General features: G+C 40.0%; 5 protein-coding genes across 5 annotated transcripts; 2 read left to right on the forward strand and 3 right to left on the reverse strand.

The window, feature by feature from the left end:
• Nucleotides 1-3,240: 3,240 nt before the first annotated feature.
• On the reverse strand, nucleotides 3,241-3,832 carry LOC6048231 (zinc finger HIT domain-containing protein 1). The gene has a single exon (XM_038257302.1). It carries the CDS (start codon nucleotides 3,795-3,797, stop codon nucleotides 3,291-3,293), a length of 507 nt encoding a protein of 168 aa, XP_038113230.1. The 5' UTR covers nucleotides 3,798-3,832; the 3' UTR covers nucleotides 3,241-3,290.
• A 2-nt stretch (nucleotides 3,833-3,834) lies between these two features.
• On the reverse strand, nucleotides 3,835-4,969 carry LOC6048230 (general transcription factor IIH subunit 5). Its single transcript, XM_038257303.1, has 2 exons — nucleotides 4,830-4,969; nucleotides 3,835-4,048 (listed from the first exon to the last, which is right to left on the reverse strand). The coding sequence occupies exons 1-2, from the start codon at nucleotides 4,862-4,864 to the stop codon at nucleotides 3,862-3,864; spliced, it is 222 nt and encodes a 73-aa protein (XP_038113231.1). The 5' UTR covers nucleotides 4,865-4,969; the 3' UTR covers nucleotides 3,835-3,861.
• On the forward strand, nucleotides 4,048-4,988 carry LOC6048237 (meiotic nuclear division protein 1 homolog). The gene is made up of 3 exons (XM_038257301.1): nucleotides 4,048-4,416; nucleotides 4,475-4,621; nucleotides 4,679-4,988. The coding sequence occupies exons 1-3, from the start codon at nucleotides 4,087-4,089 to the stop codon at nucleotides 4,814-4,816; spliced, it is 615 nt and encodes a 204-aa protein (XP_038113229.1). The 5' UTR covers nucleotides 4,048-4,086; the 3' UTR covers nucleotides 4,817-4,988.
• A 4,443-nt stretch (nucleotides 4,989-9,431) lies between these two features.
• LOC119766976 (probable aconitate hydratase, mitochondrial) lies at nucleotides 9,432-17,028 on the forward strand. Its single transcript, XM_038253797.1, has 7 exons — nucleotides 9,432-9,503; nucleotides 9,650-9,695; nucleotides 13,690-15,149; nucleotides 15,209-15,380; nucleotides 15,642-15,853; nucleotides 15,926-16,217; nucleotides 16,279-17,028. Exons 2-7 carry the CDS (start codon nucleotides 9,663-9,665, stop codon nucleotides 16,471-16,473), a joined length of 2,364 nt encoding a protein of 787 aa, XP_038109725.1. The 5' UTR covers nucleotides 9,432-9,503; nucleotides 9,650-9,662; the 3' UTR covers nucleotides 16,474-17,028.
• A 1,014-nt stretch (nucleotides 17,029-18,042) lies between these two features.
• Nucleotides 18,043-18,429, reverse strand: LOC119766408 (uncharacterized histidine-rich protein DDB_G0274557-like). Its single transcript, XM_038250939.1, has one exon. It carries the CDS (start codon nucleotides 18,427-18,429, stop codon nucleotides 18,043-18,045), a length of 387 nt encoding a protein of 128 aa, XP_038106867.1.
• Nucleotides 18,430-21,474: the final 3,045 nt, after the last annotated feature.

Consider the following 21,474-nt stretch of genomic DNA (forward strand, 5'->3'; position numbering starts at 1 on the left):
CAGATGAAAAGTAGGAACCAATCATCACCCTTTCGCAATTTTCAAAGATCCCTATCATGCTGATCAATACCGACGCCGGCCACGACCAGTGGTAAGACACGGGGAAGTGGATGGGAATGTTAGTCCGATACTTGAGTGATGGGACCGCCAAATCGACTGCGTCTCCGACAAAGTATCACATGAGTTTTGAGGGGTTAGTAAGATGGGTATGAGGTCAGGATTCACCGTGGTAGGTGATGCGACCATAAGCAATTTGTTTATCAGTTGCAATTTTATAGGTCTTAGGCAGCCGGCTGCTGTAAAACACACCATCAATGATTTAGAAATAGTTTTAATTCGAACGCGGCGCCAAATAATCATTAATTCCCCCGTCGGCGTGCCTTCCGAGCAACGACGCTGTGAGAAGGGCTTTTTCCTCCTTTTACTATTTAAGCAAAATATTAAATTGTATTTTCTGTGGTTTCCGATTAAATTATATCAAAATTTTATAGTGAGGTTTGCAATGATTTCATCGTGTTGCAGGATTTTATGACGAAATGTTCCGAAAACATTGATCTACGAGACCGACAAAATTGCGAACAACTAGTAACTGAAAATTTTGTTTCGAGCAGTTATTAATAAAGTGACACAATCACGAATGGTACGTTTTACGAATGGTACATTTTAAAGCCGAAGTCGTTATAAGTGGTTTTATCTTTTACGTTATATTTATAATTATCGGAAAATAAGATCAGAGTAAGAGGAGAACAAATCCGTAAAAACGACGCATGAACTCGAGTTAGACATTCTCGTTTAACGACCGGTATATTATTATTTACGCGACTTTAAGGAAGGAATGAAGAAAAAGAAGAAGGAAAGTGGTGAAAAATATGTAAAATATAAGATACATACAAAGATAAAATAAGCATAAGCATAATCATAGGTGCCTTTTCTAGAAAGGCAACAAAAATCAAGCGCGACGCCTGCGACGTAAACCGGCAGAGAGCGCAAAACTAAATATTTCCCTCCACCACACTACCGCATGCAAACAAACACTGCCACCGAACTGATGATGGAATATTTTAAATTATTATCCCTCCACCACACCACCTCATGCACACAAACACGTCTAACTAATAAAAAAATAAAGAATATATTTCTGGAAATACTATTTGCACACCAAGGGTTACTTTGAAACATAAATCCCATACATCCTCACACATTCTCACAGCAAGCCGTATGCGCCGCAGCGCAATTACGGCTCGCATCTCTTTCCTCATGCACTCTCTCGAACATGCACTCACTTAAACTCATTCGTAGAATATTCAAGTACGACACACACACAACACACAAAGAACGCTCTCACCCGGGTCACAGCATGCCGTGAGTCGCGTTTCTTTTGCTCGATCGATCTCGCCTTCTCCTCTCCGGGCAACGGACGAGCGTTGAACCGTCGTCCAGCACCCCGTTACAGACGCTGAATTCACAGGTCTGAAATAGCAGTCTCGCCTCCGCAAAACAAATGCAGCTGCCAACACAAGCACAGAAAGGGGAGCTGCCTCTCTTCATGCCCCCTGCTTCCATCCATCAAATATAAACCAAAACGAATTTTCGAAAACAGAACTTCTGCTTATCTGTGACTAAAACTGCCACACACCACCCACACACACACACGATCACCCGATGCTGTGCCATTTCTCAGCAGCACACCGCGATCATCTTATACGCCATTTGAGACGCGCTCTCATCTCATCCCTTGGGTTCGGTGACTCTCTCTCACCATTCTCCCGTCTCACATTTTCACTCTTTCACTACCGTTAACTCAAATAAATCGCTGTTCGGATCTCTCGCTCTCATTTCCTAAGCTCTCCCGTTTTCACTTCTAAAGCACACTTCTTCCGTTCAAATCTCCCCTCTCTAATTCTCTTTAGAGCCACTCTCCAACAATTTTCGCTCTTCCATTGCTCTCACGCTCGCCGTTCTTTTTTCGCTGGTCGCCATTTTGAACCATCGGGCTATTTTCACAAAACTACAAAATTTTATTTTCAATTTTGCACAATCATCACTGTGTTTTTCAAAACAACAATCAACACACTTCTCAGATCTTCTCTCACACAAAACCTAGGAAAGGCCAACATCCGGGTCATGATCGAAAGAACCGCCGCGGACCGTGCTGGATGTCGCCTTTATGATCCGTCAAGAAAACGGGTAAATTCACGAAAAAACAACATTTTCACAGCAAAAATCATCTCCTTTCACGATTACACGTCTTAACACCAAAAACTTTTTACAACAAAATCTAAAAATACACAAAAATTTAAAAAATCACGACGACCCGAGACCGAAGACGTCTGCTCTCGCCCGCAGCTCAACTCGCTCTCCTGTCAGTTAATTCTCTGACAACCCTATCAAAAGTTATAAGCACTTAAGTGTTATTTATACACTTTTTGGAGGCCAGTTAACTGCCAGTTAATTCTCAGATATTTAGATGAAAACCTATTCCAAATATATCATGCGACCTATTTTTGGATAGGTAATTAAAAGACCTTACCACGAGCGATAGCATTACCCTTTGAATGGCCTTGTGGCCTTTGAGGGCCTCGTGGCGCGGTGGTTAGCGGCTTCAGCTGCCGATCCCTAAGTTGCTATGGGGCGCGGGTTCGATTCCCGCCTTATCCTCCTGGCCATCTATCGGATGGGAAAGTAAAACGTCGGTCCATTTGCGTAAAAGAGGTTTTGGGTGACTCACCACACATAACCTTCGGACGCCTAGAAATGAGCAGAAACTTGCAACAGAGCCCACAAAAGACCCGGGGGTCGTTAAAGTGGATTGCTTTGCTTTTTACCCTTTGAATGAGAGGAAGGCACCAACCACCTAAGGGTGGATTAAGTAACGTTTTTTGTTGAATCAACGCTAAACGTCAAAGCAGATTTTTCAAAACATCAAAGACTTTTGTGGAATTGAGAAAATCAAGGTTTAATTCAACGCAATTTTTTGTTGATTATATTCAACAAAAATTTTGTTGATTCAAAACTTGTACAGGCTGATTCTACAAAACATTTTTCTGCGTGGTTGTTGCGTTTGAAACGGAATACGTAAACGATTCGAAATGAATTCCATTTCAGAATTCTGATTGAGTTGACTGGGAAGCTGTTTTGACAGTTTGAATTTTTGTACCAAACTTTGTTCGCTAAAACATTTGTACAGTTCAAAGGATTCTTCCACAACAGCTGATCAACAAAAACACAAGCAGAGGCAAGTTTGTTTACAAAATAGGCATCCTTTTATTCCCAAAACAATAAACACAAACTCAGGCGGTCCACTTGAGGCAGCGCGTGTCCTGGTGAGTCTTCAAGCAGCGCACACAACAATACCGCGTCCCGCACGCCGTGCACGTGTAACTGGACGGAAATCCACACACGGCGCAAAAGTGCCGCTCGGGAAACCGCGAAGGTGCCGCACTCGCCGTGAAGTAGTTCGGCCCGTCCGGGTGCTGCACCTTGTCCTCCTCCAGCAGCTGGGGGAAGTTTTTCCTGTACTTGGCCCGGTAGTAGTCGGCGCCCTTGCTGCGCTTTGCTTTCTTCTTCTGGTTGAAAGTGCCGGCGCCGCCGGATCCACCCGCACCGCCGGTCGTGTCCAGGTTGTCTTGGAACTTGGGGATCTTCTTCGACATGACCAGATCGGCGTGCGGATCCTCGTGGTAGTTGTCCTGCTCGAGCGCTTCCAGGGCTTTGCGAGCACGCCGCTTGCGGGATGCCTCGTCCAGGACGCGCTTCTTGTCCGCCTCGCGGATCCGACCGGACTCGCGCGATGCCATCTTGCGTAACTTGCTTAGAACACTAACTTAAATTATATTTTTTTTTGTTTCCGATTGAACTCGCTTAGGCTTCCTTCTCGTGCAGCGAAACGCTGATCCGGTCCATCAAGTCGTCCACCCGGGCCTGCAGCGTCTCGATAATGTCCGTCGAGATGAACAGGTGCCGTTCGTCCAGATCCTGAATGATAAACTTGCGGCCGAGCGATTGTGTTTCGTCCAGGTGCAGCAGGAATTGTTTCATAGCCGGGTCACTGTTGGGGACAGAGATTGGTGAAGAATTTGGGTGAAAATGTCCAAGCGCAAGAAGGGAATGTCGGCGGACGAGAAGAGGTCGGTTCTGTTGGAGATTTTTCACGACAATGGAGAGTTCTACCAGCTTAAGGATTTGGAACGGATTGCCGCCAAGGAGAAGGGTCTCAAGGAGCAGCTGGTGAAGGGACTTTTGCAATCGTTGGAGGATGAAGAGCTGGTCGAGGCGGGGAAAATTGGCCAATCCACGTACTATTGGTCATTTCCTGGAAAAAGACAGAAAATTAAGCAGCTCGAGAGCGAGGAGTTGCAACGAAAAGTGAAAAATTGTGACTCCAAAATTGAGGATCTCCGAAGAAAGGTTAAAGAGGTAAAGGTTTGTTTAACAAATGTTTATTTAAACATAAATTAATCAAACTTGTTTGCAGACCAATCAAGCGCAATCGTCCAAAGCTGCTGCAACCTTCGAAGAGTTAAAAGTTCTTCAAGAAAAAGAAGCTAAACTGCAAGCAGAGATCCAAATCTTGAAGAAAGAAGATAAAGGTTCCCTAAAGCAAATGAAACAGTCACTTCCGGTAAAATAAAACATTCTCCTTTTGAAAATCCCACAAATTAACTAAATTATCTTCCAGAAACTGCACGAAGCGGCCAACCGGTGGACGGACAACATATTCGCCATCAAATCGTGGTGCCGGAATAAGTTCAACATCGAGGAGAAGGCGATCGACAAGCAGTTTCAGATTCCGCCGGATATGGATTATTTGGAATAAATTTTTGTCTTACCATTCAACGAGGACTCCTTTCATAACATTGACCATTGCTGAAGGTGGTGGCGGCGGCGGCGGCTGAAAATGCCGGAAAAGGGAAAACGTGCAAAAAACCCTCTCGCGGTGCTGAGTTTGATGCGTAGATTATGAGGAATAAACTTGAAAAACCGAAAAATGCAACTGTTTCAACTTTTCCAGCAAGGATTGCAAATTTGCACTGCACTGTTTGTTGATGTTCTCGAACCAGATGTCAAACAATCGTTTCGATTAGAGATGTTAGCAGCACTAATTTGACAGTGTGCTTGCAGAATCCAGCTCGGGGTGACAAATTGAAATTCAGTGTTGCCAGATCATCTTTGATTAATCTGTATCTGTATCAACAATACAGATTTTCCCATAGTTTGCAAAATTTGATCAACATTTAATTTTTAAATTTTTTATTCAACAAAATCATTATTTTGTTTGACAACCCGACAATAATTTGTTTGTGTTTACAGGATGTGCGCCACTAACCTTAAGTATTATTTCATATGTCACTTAAATTAATTTAAAATTTTAGGAGTTTTCTTAAATCTGAAGACAATATTATTCATTATCAAGATATTGATATTGAGCTCGGAAGAAACGACAAATACCATATAAATAACGGTTCAAAAGTCAATTTGCAATATTTTGCTTGAATTTTGTAGTCGATGTTATATTATTGAAACTCCAATTTCCCCATAAGGCCGAATCACGCAAAATCTTGAAATGTCAACAATCAAAAGGAAGGATCTAGGGAGTTTGTTGTACAGAATGAAATAATATGGAGGGAAACGCAGACAAAAGAAAAATCAGGAATTGAAAAATGCAGGTATTTAAATATTGACTAGTATTTAAATAAATAATTATTTCGAGAATGTGAAAATTTAGAAATTAAAAAACACATAAATTAAAAACTAAAAAATCAAAATTTTCAAGTGCAAAAAGATATTTCAAAATTTGAAAGTTCGAAAATAACGAATACAAAACTTTTTAATTCAAAACTTCATAAACTACCGGATTCAAAAACTTAAATGAGTCATTCCACCTTTATAATGTACAAAACAAAAGTGTTAAATAAAAAATAAAAAAAATCCGATCAAGTTAAAATCTGGTGAGTCTAGAGGGATCTGGTACCATAAAAACAAGCGAGAATCTCGATCTTATTAGAAATTCTAAAATTTAAGAAAATATAAATACATCTAAGAATTTAAAAATTTAAGAATTTAAGAATTTAAGAATTTAAGAATTTAAGAATTTAAGAATTTAAGAATTTAAGAATTTAAGAATTTAAGAATTTAAGAATTTAAGAATTTAAGAATTTAAGAATTTAAGAATTTAAGAATTTAAGAATTTAAGAATTTAAGAATTTAAGAATTTAAGAATTTAAGAATTTAAGAATTAAGAATTTAAGAATTTAAGAATTTAAGAATTTAAGAATTTAAGAATTTAAGAATTTAAGAATTTAAGAATTTAAGAATTTAAGAATTTAAGAATTTAAGAATTTAAGAATTTAAGAATTTAAGAATTTAAGAATTTAAGAATTTAAGAATTTAAGAATTTAAGAATTTAAAATTTAAGAATTTAAGAATTTAAGAATTTAAGAATTTAAGAATTTAAGAATTTAAGAATTTAAGAATTTAAGAATTTAAGAATTTAGAATTTAAGAATTAAGAATTTAAGAATTTAAGAATTTAAGAATTTAAGAATTTAAGAATTTAAGAATTTAAGAATTTAAGAAATTTAAGAATTTAAGAATTTAAGAATTTAAGAATTTAAGAATTTAAGAATTTAAGAATTTAAGAATTTAAGAATTTAAGAATTTAAGAATTTAAGAATTTAAGAATTTAAGAATTTAAGAATTTAAGAATTTAAGAATTTAAGAATTTAAGAATTTAAGAATTTAAGAATTTAAGAATTTAAGAATTTAAGAATTTAAGAATTTAAGAATTTAAGAATTTAAGAATTTAAGAATTTAAGAATTTAAGAATTTAAGAATTTAAGAATTTAAGAATTTAAGAATTTAAGAATTTAAGAATTTAAGAATTTAAGAATTTAAGAATTAAGAATTTAAGAATTTAAGAATTTAAGAATTTAAGAATTTAATTTAAGAATTTAAGAATTTAAGAATTTAAGAATTTAAGAATTTAAGAATTTAAGAATTTAAGAATTTAAGAATTTAAGAATTTAAGAATTTAAGAATTTAAGAATTTAAGAATTTAAGAATTTAAGAATTTAAGAATTTAAGAATTTAGAATTTAAGAATTTAAGAATTTAAGAATTTAAGAATTAAGAATTTAAGAATTTAAGAATTTAAGAATTTAAGAATTTAAGAATTTAAGAATTTAAGAATTTAAATTTAAATTTAAGAATTTAAGAATTTAAGAATTAAGAATTTAAGAATTTAAGAATTTAAGAATTTAAGAATTTAAGAATTTAAGAATTTAAGAATTAAGAATTTAAGAATTTAAGAATTTAAGAATTTAAGAATTTAAGAATTTAAGAATTTAAATTTAAGAATTTAAGAATTTAAGAATTTAAGAATTTAAGAATTTAAGAATTAAGAATTTAAGAATTTAAGAATTTAAGAATTTAAGAATTTAAGAATTTAAGAATTTAAGAATTTAAGAATTTAAGAATTTAAGAATTTAAGAATTTAAGAATTTAAGAATTTAAGAATTTAAGAATTTAAGAATTTAAGAATTTAAGAATTTAAGAATTTAAGAATTTAAGAATTTAAGAATTTAAGAATTAAGAATTTAAGAATTTAAGAATTTAAGAATTTAAGAATTTAAGAATTTAAGAATTTAAGAATTTAAGAATTTAAGAATTTAAGAATTTAAGAATTTAAGAATTTAAGAATTTAAGAATTTAAGAATTTAAGAATTAAGAATTTAAGAATTTAAGAATTTAAGAATTTAAGAATTTAAGAATTTAAGAATTTAAGAATTTAAGAATTTAAGAATTTAAGAATTTAAGAATTTAAGAATTTAAGAATTTAAGAATTTAAGAATTTAAGAATTTAAGAATTTAAGAATTTAAGAATTTAAGAATTTAAGAATTTAAGAATTTAAGAATTTAAGAATTTAAGAATTTAAGAATTAAGAATTTAAGAATTTAAGAATTTAAGAATTTAAGAATTTAAGAATTTAAGAATTTAAGAATTTAAGAATTTAAGAATTTAAGAATTTAAGAATTTAAGAATTTAGAATTTAAGAATTTAAGAATTTAAGAATTTAAGAATTTAAGAATTTAAATTTAAGAATTTAAGAATTTAAGAATTTAAGAATTTAAGAATTTAAGAATTTAAGAATTTAAGAATTTAAGAATTTAAGAATTTAAGAATTTAAGAATTTAAGAATTTAAGAATTTAAGAATTTAAGAATTTAAGAATTTAAGAATTTAAGAATTTAAGAATTTAAGAATTTAAGAATTTAAGAATTTAAGAATTTAAGAATTTAAGAATTTAAGAATTTAAGAATTTAAGAATTTAAGAATTTAAGAATTTAAGAATTTAAGAATTTAAGAATTAAGAATTTAAGAATTTAAGAATTTAAGAATTTAAGAATTTAAGAATTTAAGAATTTAAGAATTTAAGAATTTAAGAATTTAAGAATTTAAGAATTTAAGAATTTAAGAATTTAAGAATTTAATAATTTAAGAATTTAAGAATTTAAGAATTTAAGAATTTAAGAATTTAAGAATTTAATAATTTAAGAATTTAAGAATTTAAGAATTTAAGAATTTAAGAATTTAAGAATTTAAGAATTTAAGAATTTAAGAATTTAAGAATTTAAGAATTTAATAATTTAAGAATTTAAGAATTTAAGAATTTAAGAATTTAAGAATTTAAGAATTTGAGAATTTAAAATTGTTGATTTCACAGCGATTTGCTCTTCTACACACTGAAAATATGCCACACTTTTTATTCAAGTGCCCAAACACTTGAATGATTGAATAAAGTCACATCGTAGATCTAATTGGTTTGTGTTTCAACATCAATCCAAACCACTATCAAATACAAGTGTTTGGGCGGTTGACTTTTTGGTATTTTTTAACATGTTATTTTCATTCGGGTGGCTCAAGCTTTTCAATTGTTTTGTCCCACCTTCTTGAACTATTCAAAGTGGTGAGCAAAACACTTGAAAATGATCTTAAGATCTACCCAAAACAGGCACTATTCAAAGTCAACGTGATTATCCACATGAATTTAATGTGTTTCACTGATTGATTTTTGCGCGACTTTCATCGAAGGCTAGAAGCGAGGCAAGAACCAATAGCACAAAAAACACTCCCATCTTCAACTGGCCGGCCGGCGCAGTGGTAGCGTGCACGACTAGCAAGCGAGAACCTGTAAATCGCTTGACGTACTTTTTTTTTCAACACCATTCAAAATTCAAGTGTTTGGCTATTGACATTATTTCATGGCCAATCACCGAAATTTCAAGTGTGATTGATATTTGAGTGCTCTGTACAGCAGGGCCAGATCATGTGTAGAACACTTCGTTGAGCTGTGTAAGTTTTGCTCAGTGCAGACTTTTGCTCCCAAAAGAAAAGAAAAAATCCTGGCAGCACTGCCCTCTGCCCTCCGCGAAACGTCAACGACCGTGCGCAAAAGTTCGGCCGCCGTCGTCGCATTCATTCCTCGACCGGATCGCGGAGTGGTTAGGTAATTTTTTCTTCCTCCTCTCGCGGGTGCTCCATTTCCGTGCAAAATCTTCCAGTCCAGAAGGCTGAAGATCACCGTCGTCTTCGTTCTCGTTTGTGTTGTGTGTGGCTTCTAAAAAAGGATTAAAGGTGTGATTTTGTTTGCAGAAAATCGGCCACCATGGTGCACTACGCAAGATTGCTGAACGTTCAGGTGAGGAAAAGAAAAAGATTGTGCGCGGCGTAAAATCAGCAGATTTTCCTTTTGATAAGGCCAGATTGGGTGATAAGAAGTGGGTGATGTAACGGGGCAGTTAAAATTCCGCAGCAGGAATATTGCCGGTTGCACCGGCTGCAACGCAATTCCCGGAAATAACCTGCAAAAGTTCTAGAGACCAGTCGGCGATTCGCCGCCTGCCTGGTTAGATAACATTTTCATCCTCGTTTGAATGTGTATCGTGAAGTAGGCTTCTTTAAATCTTATTTGCACTGGTGTTGTTTTATTCTCAAGCCAAATTTGCGCTGGTGTGCGTGCGAGGATTTTCCACCCAACCCAACAACATTTCGGCAAACAAAAAAGTGCACGGAAAAGTTGGCGGTGGAAAAGCCGGCGAATACGGTGGTGTTGGTTGGTTGAAAGTTCTAGGGATCGATGAACTTTGAATGCTGTTTGATACAAATTTGTTTCGTTGCAAATACTTTTTATTTTGGCGAATGCAGGTGACTAACCGAAGCTTGACAACTGATTCTGATTTCTCTACAGATCTGGTGTACAATTTGTGTATATATTTGGAAATTACATAAATATTCTAGTTCAGGAAATCGAATCTGCACTCTGGATCCAACAAAATTTAATCTTCTTCAAATTCCCAATTTATCAAGCTTATTTCTATCAGCTTAGCTTGAATTGTGAAAGTAATACCAAACAAAGAACTGATTAGCACTTGCAGCGAGTTTTGAAATATTGAAGTACCTAATTGAAGACAAGTGGTAAACATAGACATTTTTCTGAACTATAGGAAATGCACGTATGATTGGCACGTTAGTCGAAGCTTTCACATATTTGATCACAAAAAGAGCATTATACCGTGTTGCAGAAGGCGAACTCTTTTAAAATAATTCAGCATTTCCATTTTTAAAAGTAAGCTTGGTTCAAATAGTTTAAAAAGTCACTCAAAAAAATGTTGCCTCTGATTGGGTCTTAAAATTGATTTTAAATTTGTGATATTATTTATTGTTCACAACGATAAAGCTTATTTTTATGAAAACAATGACCCTTTGTACAGAAAAAGTCCTACTTGACAGCTCGTTCCATAATCTTCATCCATTGTGATCCATAAAAAAATGTTATCTTGTAATTTTATTTATTTTTATTCTTTGCATTAAAATGAAAAAAAAGTGATCAGAAATGGCTTTTAATCGTGTTTTACCGTTGTACTTAAGAATTGACATTAGGGTTTAGGACCCTTTTCAGGGTGCCCTCTTTGGGAAAAACTCGGGAATAAAATTCCATCTGAAAAAAAAAAACCGTGAAAAGAAACTCTGGACTGACAAACCGGAAAAATATTGTATGTAATTAAAATTGAACAAACTCCTTTACAAATTAATTCAAACACCTTCTAGTAGTCTAAATGAACAATTCGGGAAAACTAAGTTTGAATTTGTGTATTAGAGGCAAACTTCTTGGCTTTGGATTTTTTCTAATGAGTATCCCATGATATTTTTTATGTCTAGCGAACTTGTTTTTTTTTTATTTCAAAATACGATACGATGATACGATGCAACATTTTTTATCAAATTTGAGTATTTAAGATATTTTCAAATCACGATTCCGCTTTTTTTGTTCTTGCTGGAGAGATGCTTATGCGCTTTCGTGCCTGCCTGCAAAACAATTCCAAGCATTCAGTGAGCTGATATTGAAGTACATCTACAACTGATAATAAGCTTTGTGCAGCGTAGAGTTTTTCGATGTCAAAAGACAACAAACTGTGATTTAGTTTTAAGCTTTTTCTATTTCTATCCTTTTCCTTAGAAAATTACGAAGGTTTTTTGGGCGTTTTCACTTCTCGTGCCAATTTTTTTTCATATATCCAATTACAATAACATTTATTTTTGTGTAGTTAAAAATAACTCCAAAATTCCATAAGGTTATAAGCAATACGAAATTGTGATTATCCACAAATAAAATTTGTTAAATAAGAGGATATTTCTTAATAGTTCTTTTATGATACTTTTTAATTCCCTTTTCAATTTTTTAAAGAAATAAAACAGTAGTAAAAATATAAAGTTTCTTTTTTGAGTATTTTAAAAATTGAAATTTAAACAGAGTTCAGAAATCCCGAAAATCTCTGAACGTAATATTTGAGCAACCCTTTACCCAAAAATAAAAATTATGCTTTTTTTCAAGAAAGCGCAGAGGCCGACTCGGTCTTAACCAGGTCATAGCCCCGAAAGGACATAAATAAAAATTATTTTATGAAAAAACGTTACTGTTGATGCATTCCTCACAATAACATAGTTTTGTTTTCGACCTACAAATTATAGGGTTAGCAGATGTTCAATCTTATAGTATCTTTTGAAAGGCCTTTTAATTATCCAATCGATCCGGATATTGCTTTCATCGAAATATCTGTAATCACTTAACACTTAAGTGCTCATAACATTTGATAGGGTTATTCGATGTTTTAGGGTCATTTGAAATGTCTTTTAATTACCTTTCTAAAAATGTATTTTACAAAAACCACCCTTTTTACAATCTTCCGAACTTAAGCCAAAACTCAAAGTACTCTTGAAGTACAGTAGTTGTTCGGTAACCGGGCGTTGTTGAACTGGGCTGCTTTTTAACTGGGCGCTCGATAACTGGGTCGTAGCAGACAAACGTCAAAAAATAAAAACAAACCCGAAATGACCGAGGAGCTAATGGATGCAAAAATCATGTTCAATGAATAAGAAAACTATTTTCAAACTTTTATTAAATTTCTAGTCACATTTAAAGATATATGAAAAGTAAGCATTGTAAACAAATTTGATTTGATTAAATTTGATTTTTATATTTCTTCAGGAAATAATTATGCCTCGGTGGTCCCCTCGTTATTTTTCGTTCAGCCCAGTTAGCGAGCAGCATTCGGTGACTGGGCTACGTTCTCTGCCCAGTTACCGAACAAGTACTGTACTTTACTAAACTTCATGATTTTCAATAGGGACTTATGGGACCTCAAGACGAAACGAATGAAACGGTTCAGCCAGTGCTGAGTTAATTGAGTGAGAATATTCCGGTATACACATCCACATCCAAACGCACACACAGACATTTGTTCAGTTTTTGATTCTGAGTCGATATGTATACGTGAAGGTGGGTCTAGGAACTCGTATTAAGAAGTTTATTTTTCGAGTGATTTTATAGCCTTTTCTTAGTAAGGTGAGGGTGGCAAAAAAGGAAGCGCAGAGAAAATTTGAAAACTGCGTTGTCATAGCTTGACGATGGTATTGGAAATAGGTTTTCATAAACGGAAGCGTTTTCCGACGCGTAGCACGAGGACAGCTGATGAACTACGTCAGCGAATATCTTGAGGAAAGACAATGCGTGTAAGCTTAACGCATATGACGTGAGAAGTGATATGAGGTGATTTTCACTCTGGTCACGAAAAACTCTAATAGAAACCAGAAATTTGAACAAATACAAATGGGCAAGGTAAAGCTTTAATCAGTTTAAGCTCTTTGATGCTACTAATTTAAAAGTAAATCATTCGTTTCGTTGTTTTGATTAGCACCAATCAAAATGTGCCAAAAACAACTACCTTGAACACGGTGCACGTTGTTGCTCAAAAATTGTGTTATCAGTAATTTGTCTATTTTTGACATGACCGTAGACAAATTGTCGATTCTTGTTTCTTTAATGCTTTCGAGTAAAGCGACCGTTAACTGACTTGATTAAAATAAAGTATCTGACCGTTAAGAACTTCCTGCTCCACCTTAAACAGGTTCTTCCACTCGATCTAGAAAACAATGCAACCCCCTCATTACCGTAACCGGTTAACGCTCACAGTCAACCTGCAATTTCTCCTTGCAGCCGCTCATGAAGGTCACCGCGCGCCGGGCTTATTTTTATTTGCCTCACCGGTCGCCCCCACACTCTCTTTCGTTCGTTATCGTCACGTGCTCTCCCACTTCAATGATACTGATTTGCATTTTCTCTCTGTTGTTTGCAGGCCAAGCGCGTCGCGCTGTACGCGGTTGATGCGCAGCAGCGCAACTTCCACGCGGCGTGCGCCCTCTCGGCGAAGGTGGCCCTGTCCAAGTTCGACACGGACGTGTACCTGCCGTACGAGAAGCTCCAGAAGAACGTGGAGACGGTGAAGAAGCGGCTGGGACGCCCGCTGACGCTGAGCGAGAAGATCCTGTACGGCCATCTGGATGACCCGAAGAACCAGGAGATTGAGCGGGGCGTTTCGTACCTGCGACTGCGCCCGGATCGTGTGGCCATGCAGGACGCGACCGCGCAGATGGCGATGCTGCAGTTTATCTCGTCGGGACTGCCGCGGGTGGCCGTTCCGTCGACGATCCACTGCGATCACTTGATTGAGGCGCAGGTCGGCGGTGAGCAGGATTTGGCCCGGGCGAAGGATTTGAACGCCGAGGTGTACAAGTTTCTGTCGACGGCTGGTGCCAAGTACGGGGTTGGCTTCTGGAAGCCAGGTTCGGGTATCATTCATCAGATCATTCTGGAGAACTACGCTTTTCCGGGTCTGCTGATGATCGGAACCGATTCGCACACCCCGAACGGTGGAGGTTTGGGCGGTCTGTGCATTGGCGTTGGTGGTGCCGACGCCGTCGATGTGATGGCCAACATCCCGTGGGAGCTCAAGTGCCCCAAGGTGATTGGCGTGCACCTGTCTGGCAAGATTAGCGGCTGGACGTCGCCCAAGGATATCATCCTGAAGGTTGCGGACATCCTGACCGTCAAGGGCGGTACCGGAGCGATCGTGGAGTATTACGGTACGGGTGTTGAGTCGATCTCGTGTACCGGAATGGCCACCATCTGTAACATGGGTGCTGAAATTGGTGCCACCACGTCGACCTTCCCCTTCAACAAACGTATGGCCGACTACCTGGGTGCTACTGGCCGCGCTGGAATCGCCTCCGAGGCCAAGAAGTACGAGAAGAGCGTCCTGTCGGCCGACCCCGGTGCCAAGTACGACGAAGTTATCGAAATCAACCTGGACACGCTGGAACCGCACGTCAATGGACCGTTCACGCCCGATCTGGCCCATCCGATCAGCAAGCTGGGCGCCAACTCCAAGAAGAACGGCTACCCGCTGGACATCCGCGTAGGCCTCATCGGCTCCTGCACCAACTCCTCGTACGAGGACATGGGCCGGTGCGCGTCGATCGCCAAGAACGCCATGAAGCACGGCATCAAGTCGAAGGTGCCGTTCAACGTGACGCCCGGATCGGAGCAGATTCGCGCCACGATCGAGCGTGACGGCATCGCCAAGACGTTCAAGGAGTTTGGCGGCACCGTACTGGCGAACGCCTGCGGACCCTGCATCGGCCAGTGGGACCGTCGCGACGTTAAGAAGGGCGACAAGAACACCATCGTGACCTCGTACAACCGTAACTTTACCGGCCGTAATGACGCCAACCCCGCGACGCATTGCTTCGTGACCAGGTGAATACCTAAAAACTCTTCTCATATTTCGCTCCACTCAACGAACAATCTTATTTCAGCCCCGAACTGGTGACGGCCCTCTCAATCGCCGGCCGCCTCGACTTCAACCCGCTCACGGACGAGCTGACCGGTGCCGACGGCAAGAAGTTCAAGCTGGACGCTCCGTTCGGCGATGAGCTGCCCCAGAAGGGATTCGACCCCGGCATGGACACGTACGAGGCTCCCCCATCGGTAAGTAGTGCCACTTCTCTCCACGTGACGCCTCAGTTATCTTATCAGCGCTGCCTGCTACTCTTAATGGTGGAAAATTTGAGTGAGCAGTGTGATTAGACGTGGACTCTGGCCTCTACGCGGAGGAAAGAAATCCAGGTCAATGTTGAACACGCCTCGCTAGACGGGCAGATTAGCTGGAGAAATTTGTTTTGCTCGCGCTAGACGAGTAAACAACGAGTCGGAAATGATCACCGCAAAATTCGCTTCTCTTGATTTCAGGACGGCTCCAAGGTGCGCGTCGATGTTGACCCCAAGAGCCAGCGGCTGCAGCTGCTGAATCCGTTCGACACCTGGAACGGCAAGGATCTCACCGACATGACCGTGCTGATCAAGGTCAAGGGCAAGTGCACCACCGACCACATCTCGGCGGCCGGACCGTGGCTGAAGTACCGTGGCCATCTGGACAACATCTCCAACAACATGTTCATCGGGTGAGGCTTGCTTCCATATTTGAACCACTATGTTGAAGTTACGGTCTTAAACACAATTTCCAAATGTTTCAGTGCCACCAACATCGAGAACAACGAAATGAACAAGATCAAGAACCAGGTGACGGGCGAGTGGGCCGGCGTTCCGGACGTGGCCCGCTTCTACAAGGCCAAGGGCATCTCGTGGGTCGCCGTCGGCGATGAGAACTACGGCGAGGGCTCGTCCCGCGAGCACGCCGCCCTGGAACCCCGCCATCTGGGTGGCCGCGCCATCATCACCAAGTCGTTTGCCCGTATCCACGAGACGAACCTGAAGAAGCAGGGCATGCTGCCGCTGACCTTCGCCAACGCGGCCGATTACGATTTGGTAAGCTCGAACCCCTTATCAACGATTCCTCAAAAACATAACTAATTGCATCCATTCCCAGGTCCAACCCCACTCCAAGATCTCGCTGCTCGGCCTGGAGAAGCTGGCCCCCGGCAAGCAGGTCGACTGTGAAATCAAGACCGACGGCAAGGTGTCCAAGATCAAGCTGAACCACTCGTTCAACGAGCAGCAGATCGACTGGTTCAAGGCGGGCAGTGCGCTGAACCGCATGAAGCAGATCGCCGCCAAGAACTAAATCTTCCCGGTTCAAAGTGTGTGCGAGAGCGAGAGAGAACGAACGAACGCTTTTTCGAACTGCGCGCGCAAGCTATGGAAGCGGCCCGTACAAATAGTGTGTAGAGGAGTTTGAAGCGAACAACACAGTTAATCTACTTAAGTGAAAATAACTCTCCCATCAGGATATGCTAGATGTCAGTTTTAGAGACGATAGTGTGGAAATGTTTTTTTTAATTGTAAATAGGCTCTGCATGAGAACCGCAAACTTAACCAGCACGCAGCAACAGTTTACAAACATTTAGATGGACTAATATATGATACATTTATCCCCCTTCTGCGGTAGATTTGATTGTACTGAGTTAGCAAAAGTTTTCATCATTACACGTAGGGCAGAAACTAACCGATTATGATTTTCGAGTGCCACACGAGGTCAATTGTACGACCTACACACAAATACCAAATTGATATCCTAACTTCCAGATTATCTAGAAGAACAGTTTAGAACTCTGTTTTTGTGTAGTCTTCTTTTTCGCCTGCGACAATAAATTATGGTAAACAACAATTATGATACATATACTGGTGTTTTATTTTGGAACTCCGTACCGAAAAAGAGAAAAATCGGACAAAGAAGATGAAATCTTCTTGCAAAAACAACTCGTAGTCAACCGGAATAATTCCGGTATCCTGAATCTACAAATCGCTGGAGAAAAAAATATTGAGCTACTGAATACCCATGTGGAAACCGAACTACTCAATGAAAAATTAACCTGTTTGATAACTTCGCTACATGTAGTACCATTTTTGAATAACCAGTGGCTACGTGAACGTTTATGTGATAAATATGTTAAGAAGTGGATACAAATCAGCGTGAACTCCAATCGAGCACCTAGCAACAATGCGCGATCGTGATTGGATGGACCAGAACTGCCGTTCCACCCCCGTTACATAATCCAATCCAATCTTCCTAACGAAAGCTAAGCGCTTTCCCTCACAGGTTGCTGTGCATCCTCGATTTGTCAAACTTAATCCATCTGCTAACAAATGATCGTCTCAGAAGACGCAGAAAATCACCAGCGTGATCAGCCCATCTAACAACATTTTCGACGAAGAAAAATAGTTCTCCGACTCGGTATCCTAAACCCTTCCGACTAGCAGCTGAAGTATTGCCAGAGGAAAGACCAGAGCATCTATTCAATCCAGAATAAAGTCGCCTGGCACAGAAGTGGTCGCTCTGAAGCCCCGGAGTATCCGTCATCCCACATCACAACATCCGCCAGGCGCTCACAACCAAACCGGTTCCAACATTTGGAACCGCCGTGGAGTGATCAAGATAAAATGATAATTTGGACGGATTGTCTTTAGCTCGGTCCCAAACAAGCCTATTTTCGAAATCAATGCTTGCGATCAGAAGATTTCAAAGGTGATGAAAAGTTACGCCCGTAATAGAAGGATTTTTTTTACATGAATTGCGAAAAATCGAAAAAAAAAAGAATTGCCAAAAATTTCGTGCTCGTTGGACAGTAAAGAATACTCGTACAGAGTCAACAATAAATAATTTATTCAACAACTCTACGAACCCATCCCACTCTTATCCCCCATGGTGTCCATGTCCGTGTTCGTAGTGCTCATCATGGTGGTGATGATCCTCGTATCCGTGACCGTATCCTCCATGACCGTACCCTCCGTGACCGTGCTCATAGTGGCCATAGCTCGGTGGCGCATGGTGGTGATGATGGTCGTATCCTCCGTGTCCGTGCTCGTAATGCTCATGATGGTGATGGTGGTGATCGTCGTGTCCGTGCCCTCCGTAACCACCTCCTCCGTAGTATCCGTGCCCTCCAACGGGCGTTCCGAATCCCAGCAAACCCCCGCCCAGCAGTCCCAACTGTCGCTTTTCCCGGACCGGTTCCAACGACGCACTGTGCACTGCCGTAGCCACGAGGACCACCCCGACGACGACGATTAACCCCTTCATGTTTGAATCTCGGCGCAAAACTGACCTCTGTGCGAAGAGGGGTGAGCTTCTTTATATACACCAGCGACAGGTTTTTGCCATGCTCATCACACGCACTCAAGAAGTTAAGGACCGGACCGATGATGACGGAGAGCACGAATGCGGGTGATCAGTTCAGAAGCTGGCAAAACCGGATGTGTTGGCGTGTGCGAGGAAGTGAGGTGATCACCATCAATTTTCACAAAATTTCATTAAACTCAATCATACTGGGAATTGTTACTTTTACCATACTGGCTACGATACTGTTGAATAATTCTAACAATATGACGAATAGTCATCATTCCAAGAATTGTCGAAGAATTGTTTGAACCATAAGACTTTGCCGAAATAAGTGTAACCATTCAACAAATGATATCGTTATAATTTTGTTTTATGGTTATGACAAGATAACAACGATATCACAAAATTTGGTAACCATAATAGGTGAAGTTTGTTTATAATTTCGACCATTCTTCGTTCGGTTTTTGATTATGCGGGGACATCAAAAACAATGCAATAACACGTTGATCAACTCCGCCCCATCCACCTTTCACAGTATTGTTATTATTTAAATTTGTACAGTCTCCCCTATCCTTAGGAGAGATTCTAAAAAAACCAGCTTCTACTAAGGGGGTTTCCCTAAGTAGGATAATATCACAAACAGTTACGAGTGATTAAAAGTTCCTTCTTGATCAATCACAGACGTTTTCTTCTAGTGATGTATAGCTTCACTGTATCGTTATTATTTCGGGCGCACCACGCAGATGTTCATCTCTATGAGCTCCGTACAGTGTGTGTGTGTGTGTGTGTGTGTGTGTGTGTGTGTGTGTGTGTGTGTGTGTATAATTGCCAGTGTGTCTGATTAATTGACCAACAATCAAGCTTATTTTTTTTTTTTTTTTTTTCATAACTTATTTTTATTAGGTCCTTTTAGGTGCTGTGACCAGGTTAGGACCGAGGATCAAAAATACAAAAAATAATAAAAGAAAAATAAAAAATAAAAAACCGGAACTGATCTAGATTATCATTTTCTCGTGCCATGTGTCAGCAAGTGTGCGATCACGTCAATCTGTTCCTCGGGTGTCTTGCACTGCCTCAAGCGACCTCTGTAATCTTTGTAAATGGACCACAGCTCCGACTCGCTGTACAGCTTCGGTTCGCCTTGATCCGCCTTCGGGTTTGCACCGGCGCCGGCGCCAGTATCTTCTCGACTTCTTCCTGCGGGACGAGGATGTTTATTTCCCGGTTCAACGGACGGCACCGCCCCAGGTAGCGGAGGAAAATCCGCCGCGGTGAACGTGGCTCCTGCCGGAGTCCGTTTGTCCTTCTTCCATGCTGGCGGCTTCGGCGTGGACGCCTGCTGCCTCGACTGGATGAACTGCGCACGTTTGGGACAGCTGCGATCCAGACCCTCGTGAGATCCAGAGCAGTTGGCACACTTCTTGGCTTCCGTTTCTTCAGCTTTGCACTTTTCCGTGCTGTGGGCACCTCCACAGCTGCTGCATCTAGGCTTAAGATGGCAGTTACTGGTTCCGTGACCGAACTGCAAGCAGTTCTTGCACTGGGTCACGTGCGGTTCTTTGTTCCGGTAGGCCACCCACCGGACGACGACTGGTCCCACTTTCTTTACCTTGCTACTCAACTCCTTCAGACTGGTGTGCCCCTTGGGGGAAGAGCACGATGAAAGGCGTCTCATCGATGGCGGGGAAGCTGCTGCTTCCGCCTGATGGCGTGTACTGCCAAAACATCCAGCTGATGTTCCGTCTTGAGCAGCTCCTTGACGTAATCCGGTTCCGCGTTCGGGAGACCTCGCAACACTACCCGGTGCGGTCTCGCACTGCGCTTTCCGTGCGTGTAGAACTGCACCTTGTTCTTCATCAGGTGGGCTTGCACCGTGTCGAAGTCGTCGCTCGAGAAGCACGTAATTTTGGTGCCGTACCGCGTCAGTTTGTGTTCCGGCTGGACATCACATGACGACATCACCTTCGCAAGGCTGGCGAAGCTCGTGTCTTTCACCACCAGCGGCGGCTGCTTCTTCTCCCCGGCCGACTTGCCGGGTGCTGGAACCACGGGGGTGGTTTTTTCTGCTGCTGGGTTCGCATTGTTGTTGTTGTTGTTGCTCTTCTCCGCTAGCGGGCTGAACTTGTTGTTGCTGAGCAGTTTCTCCACTTCCTGGCCATTGCTGTCGTTGATCTCCTCCTTAGCCTTCCTGCGCCGAACCTTGATCACGGGACGAAATTCGCCCCCGTCCTCTCCTCCTCCTTCGGAGTCTTCCACCTCCATGCCCGTCGCCGCCTGCGTTTTGGGTTGGAAACCGTCCGGTTTCTCCCACACACTTTTCTTCATGGCCGCGTTCCAGTAGAACGGCCTTCCATCCTCAGTCCTGTGCTCCGTCCACTCACTCTCCGCCGTCGCGGCCGCCGCCATGGCCGTCGGCGAAAGTTAGAAAAAACACCGTCAAAAACGCGCTAAGCTCCAATCAAAGGACACACGTCTGCTCTGGGCGAGCTGTCAAACTGTGAACAATCAAGCTTAATTAGGATTACGATTTCATTTATCGGTTGTGCTTTGAATGATTTCAATTCCTGATTCAATAGTTTGGAAATTGTGATCGAAGAGAGGACTACAGCAGTCCCCCTGCAAAATTTTTGTTTAGATCATAAACGAATGTCTAAAACATATCCGAAAACACAGACAGGGTAAAACATCACCAACGTCGTCCTTGATACGCATAGCTAGTTAGCAATGTATTTGATAAGAGCTGTGCAGTTGAGGGTAGTTCATAAATTGCGTCGAATTGTAAAATAAAAAAAAACTGGAGTTTTTGTTGATAAGGTTCAATACAAATCTGGAGTTTTTTTTTGAAAAGGTCCTATAAACAAAATTTTAAAATTTTACTTTTTGGTTGTTTTTAAAACCGCCTTGAGTCAGGGGTATTCAAAAACACCTAAAAAGCAAAAATTTAAAATTTTGTTAATAGGACCTTTTCAAAAAAAAAAAAAAAAACTCCTGAAATATTTAAACAGT

The sequence above is a fragment of the Culex quinquefasciatus genome, chromosome 2 (assembly GCF_015732765.1).
Source record: "Culex quinquefasciatus strain JHB chromosome 2, VPISU_Cqui_1.0_pri_paternal, whole genome shotgun sequence".
NCBI lineage: Eukaryota > Metazoa > Arthropoda > Insecta > Diptera > Culicidae > Culex > Culex quinquefasciatus.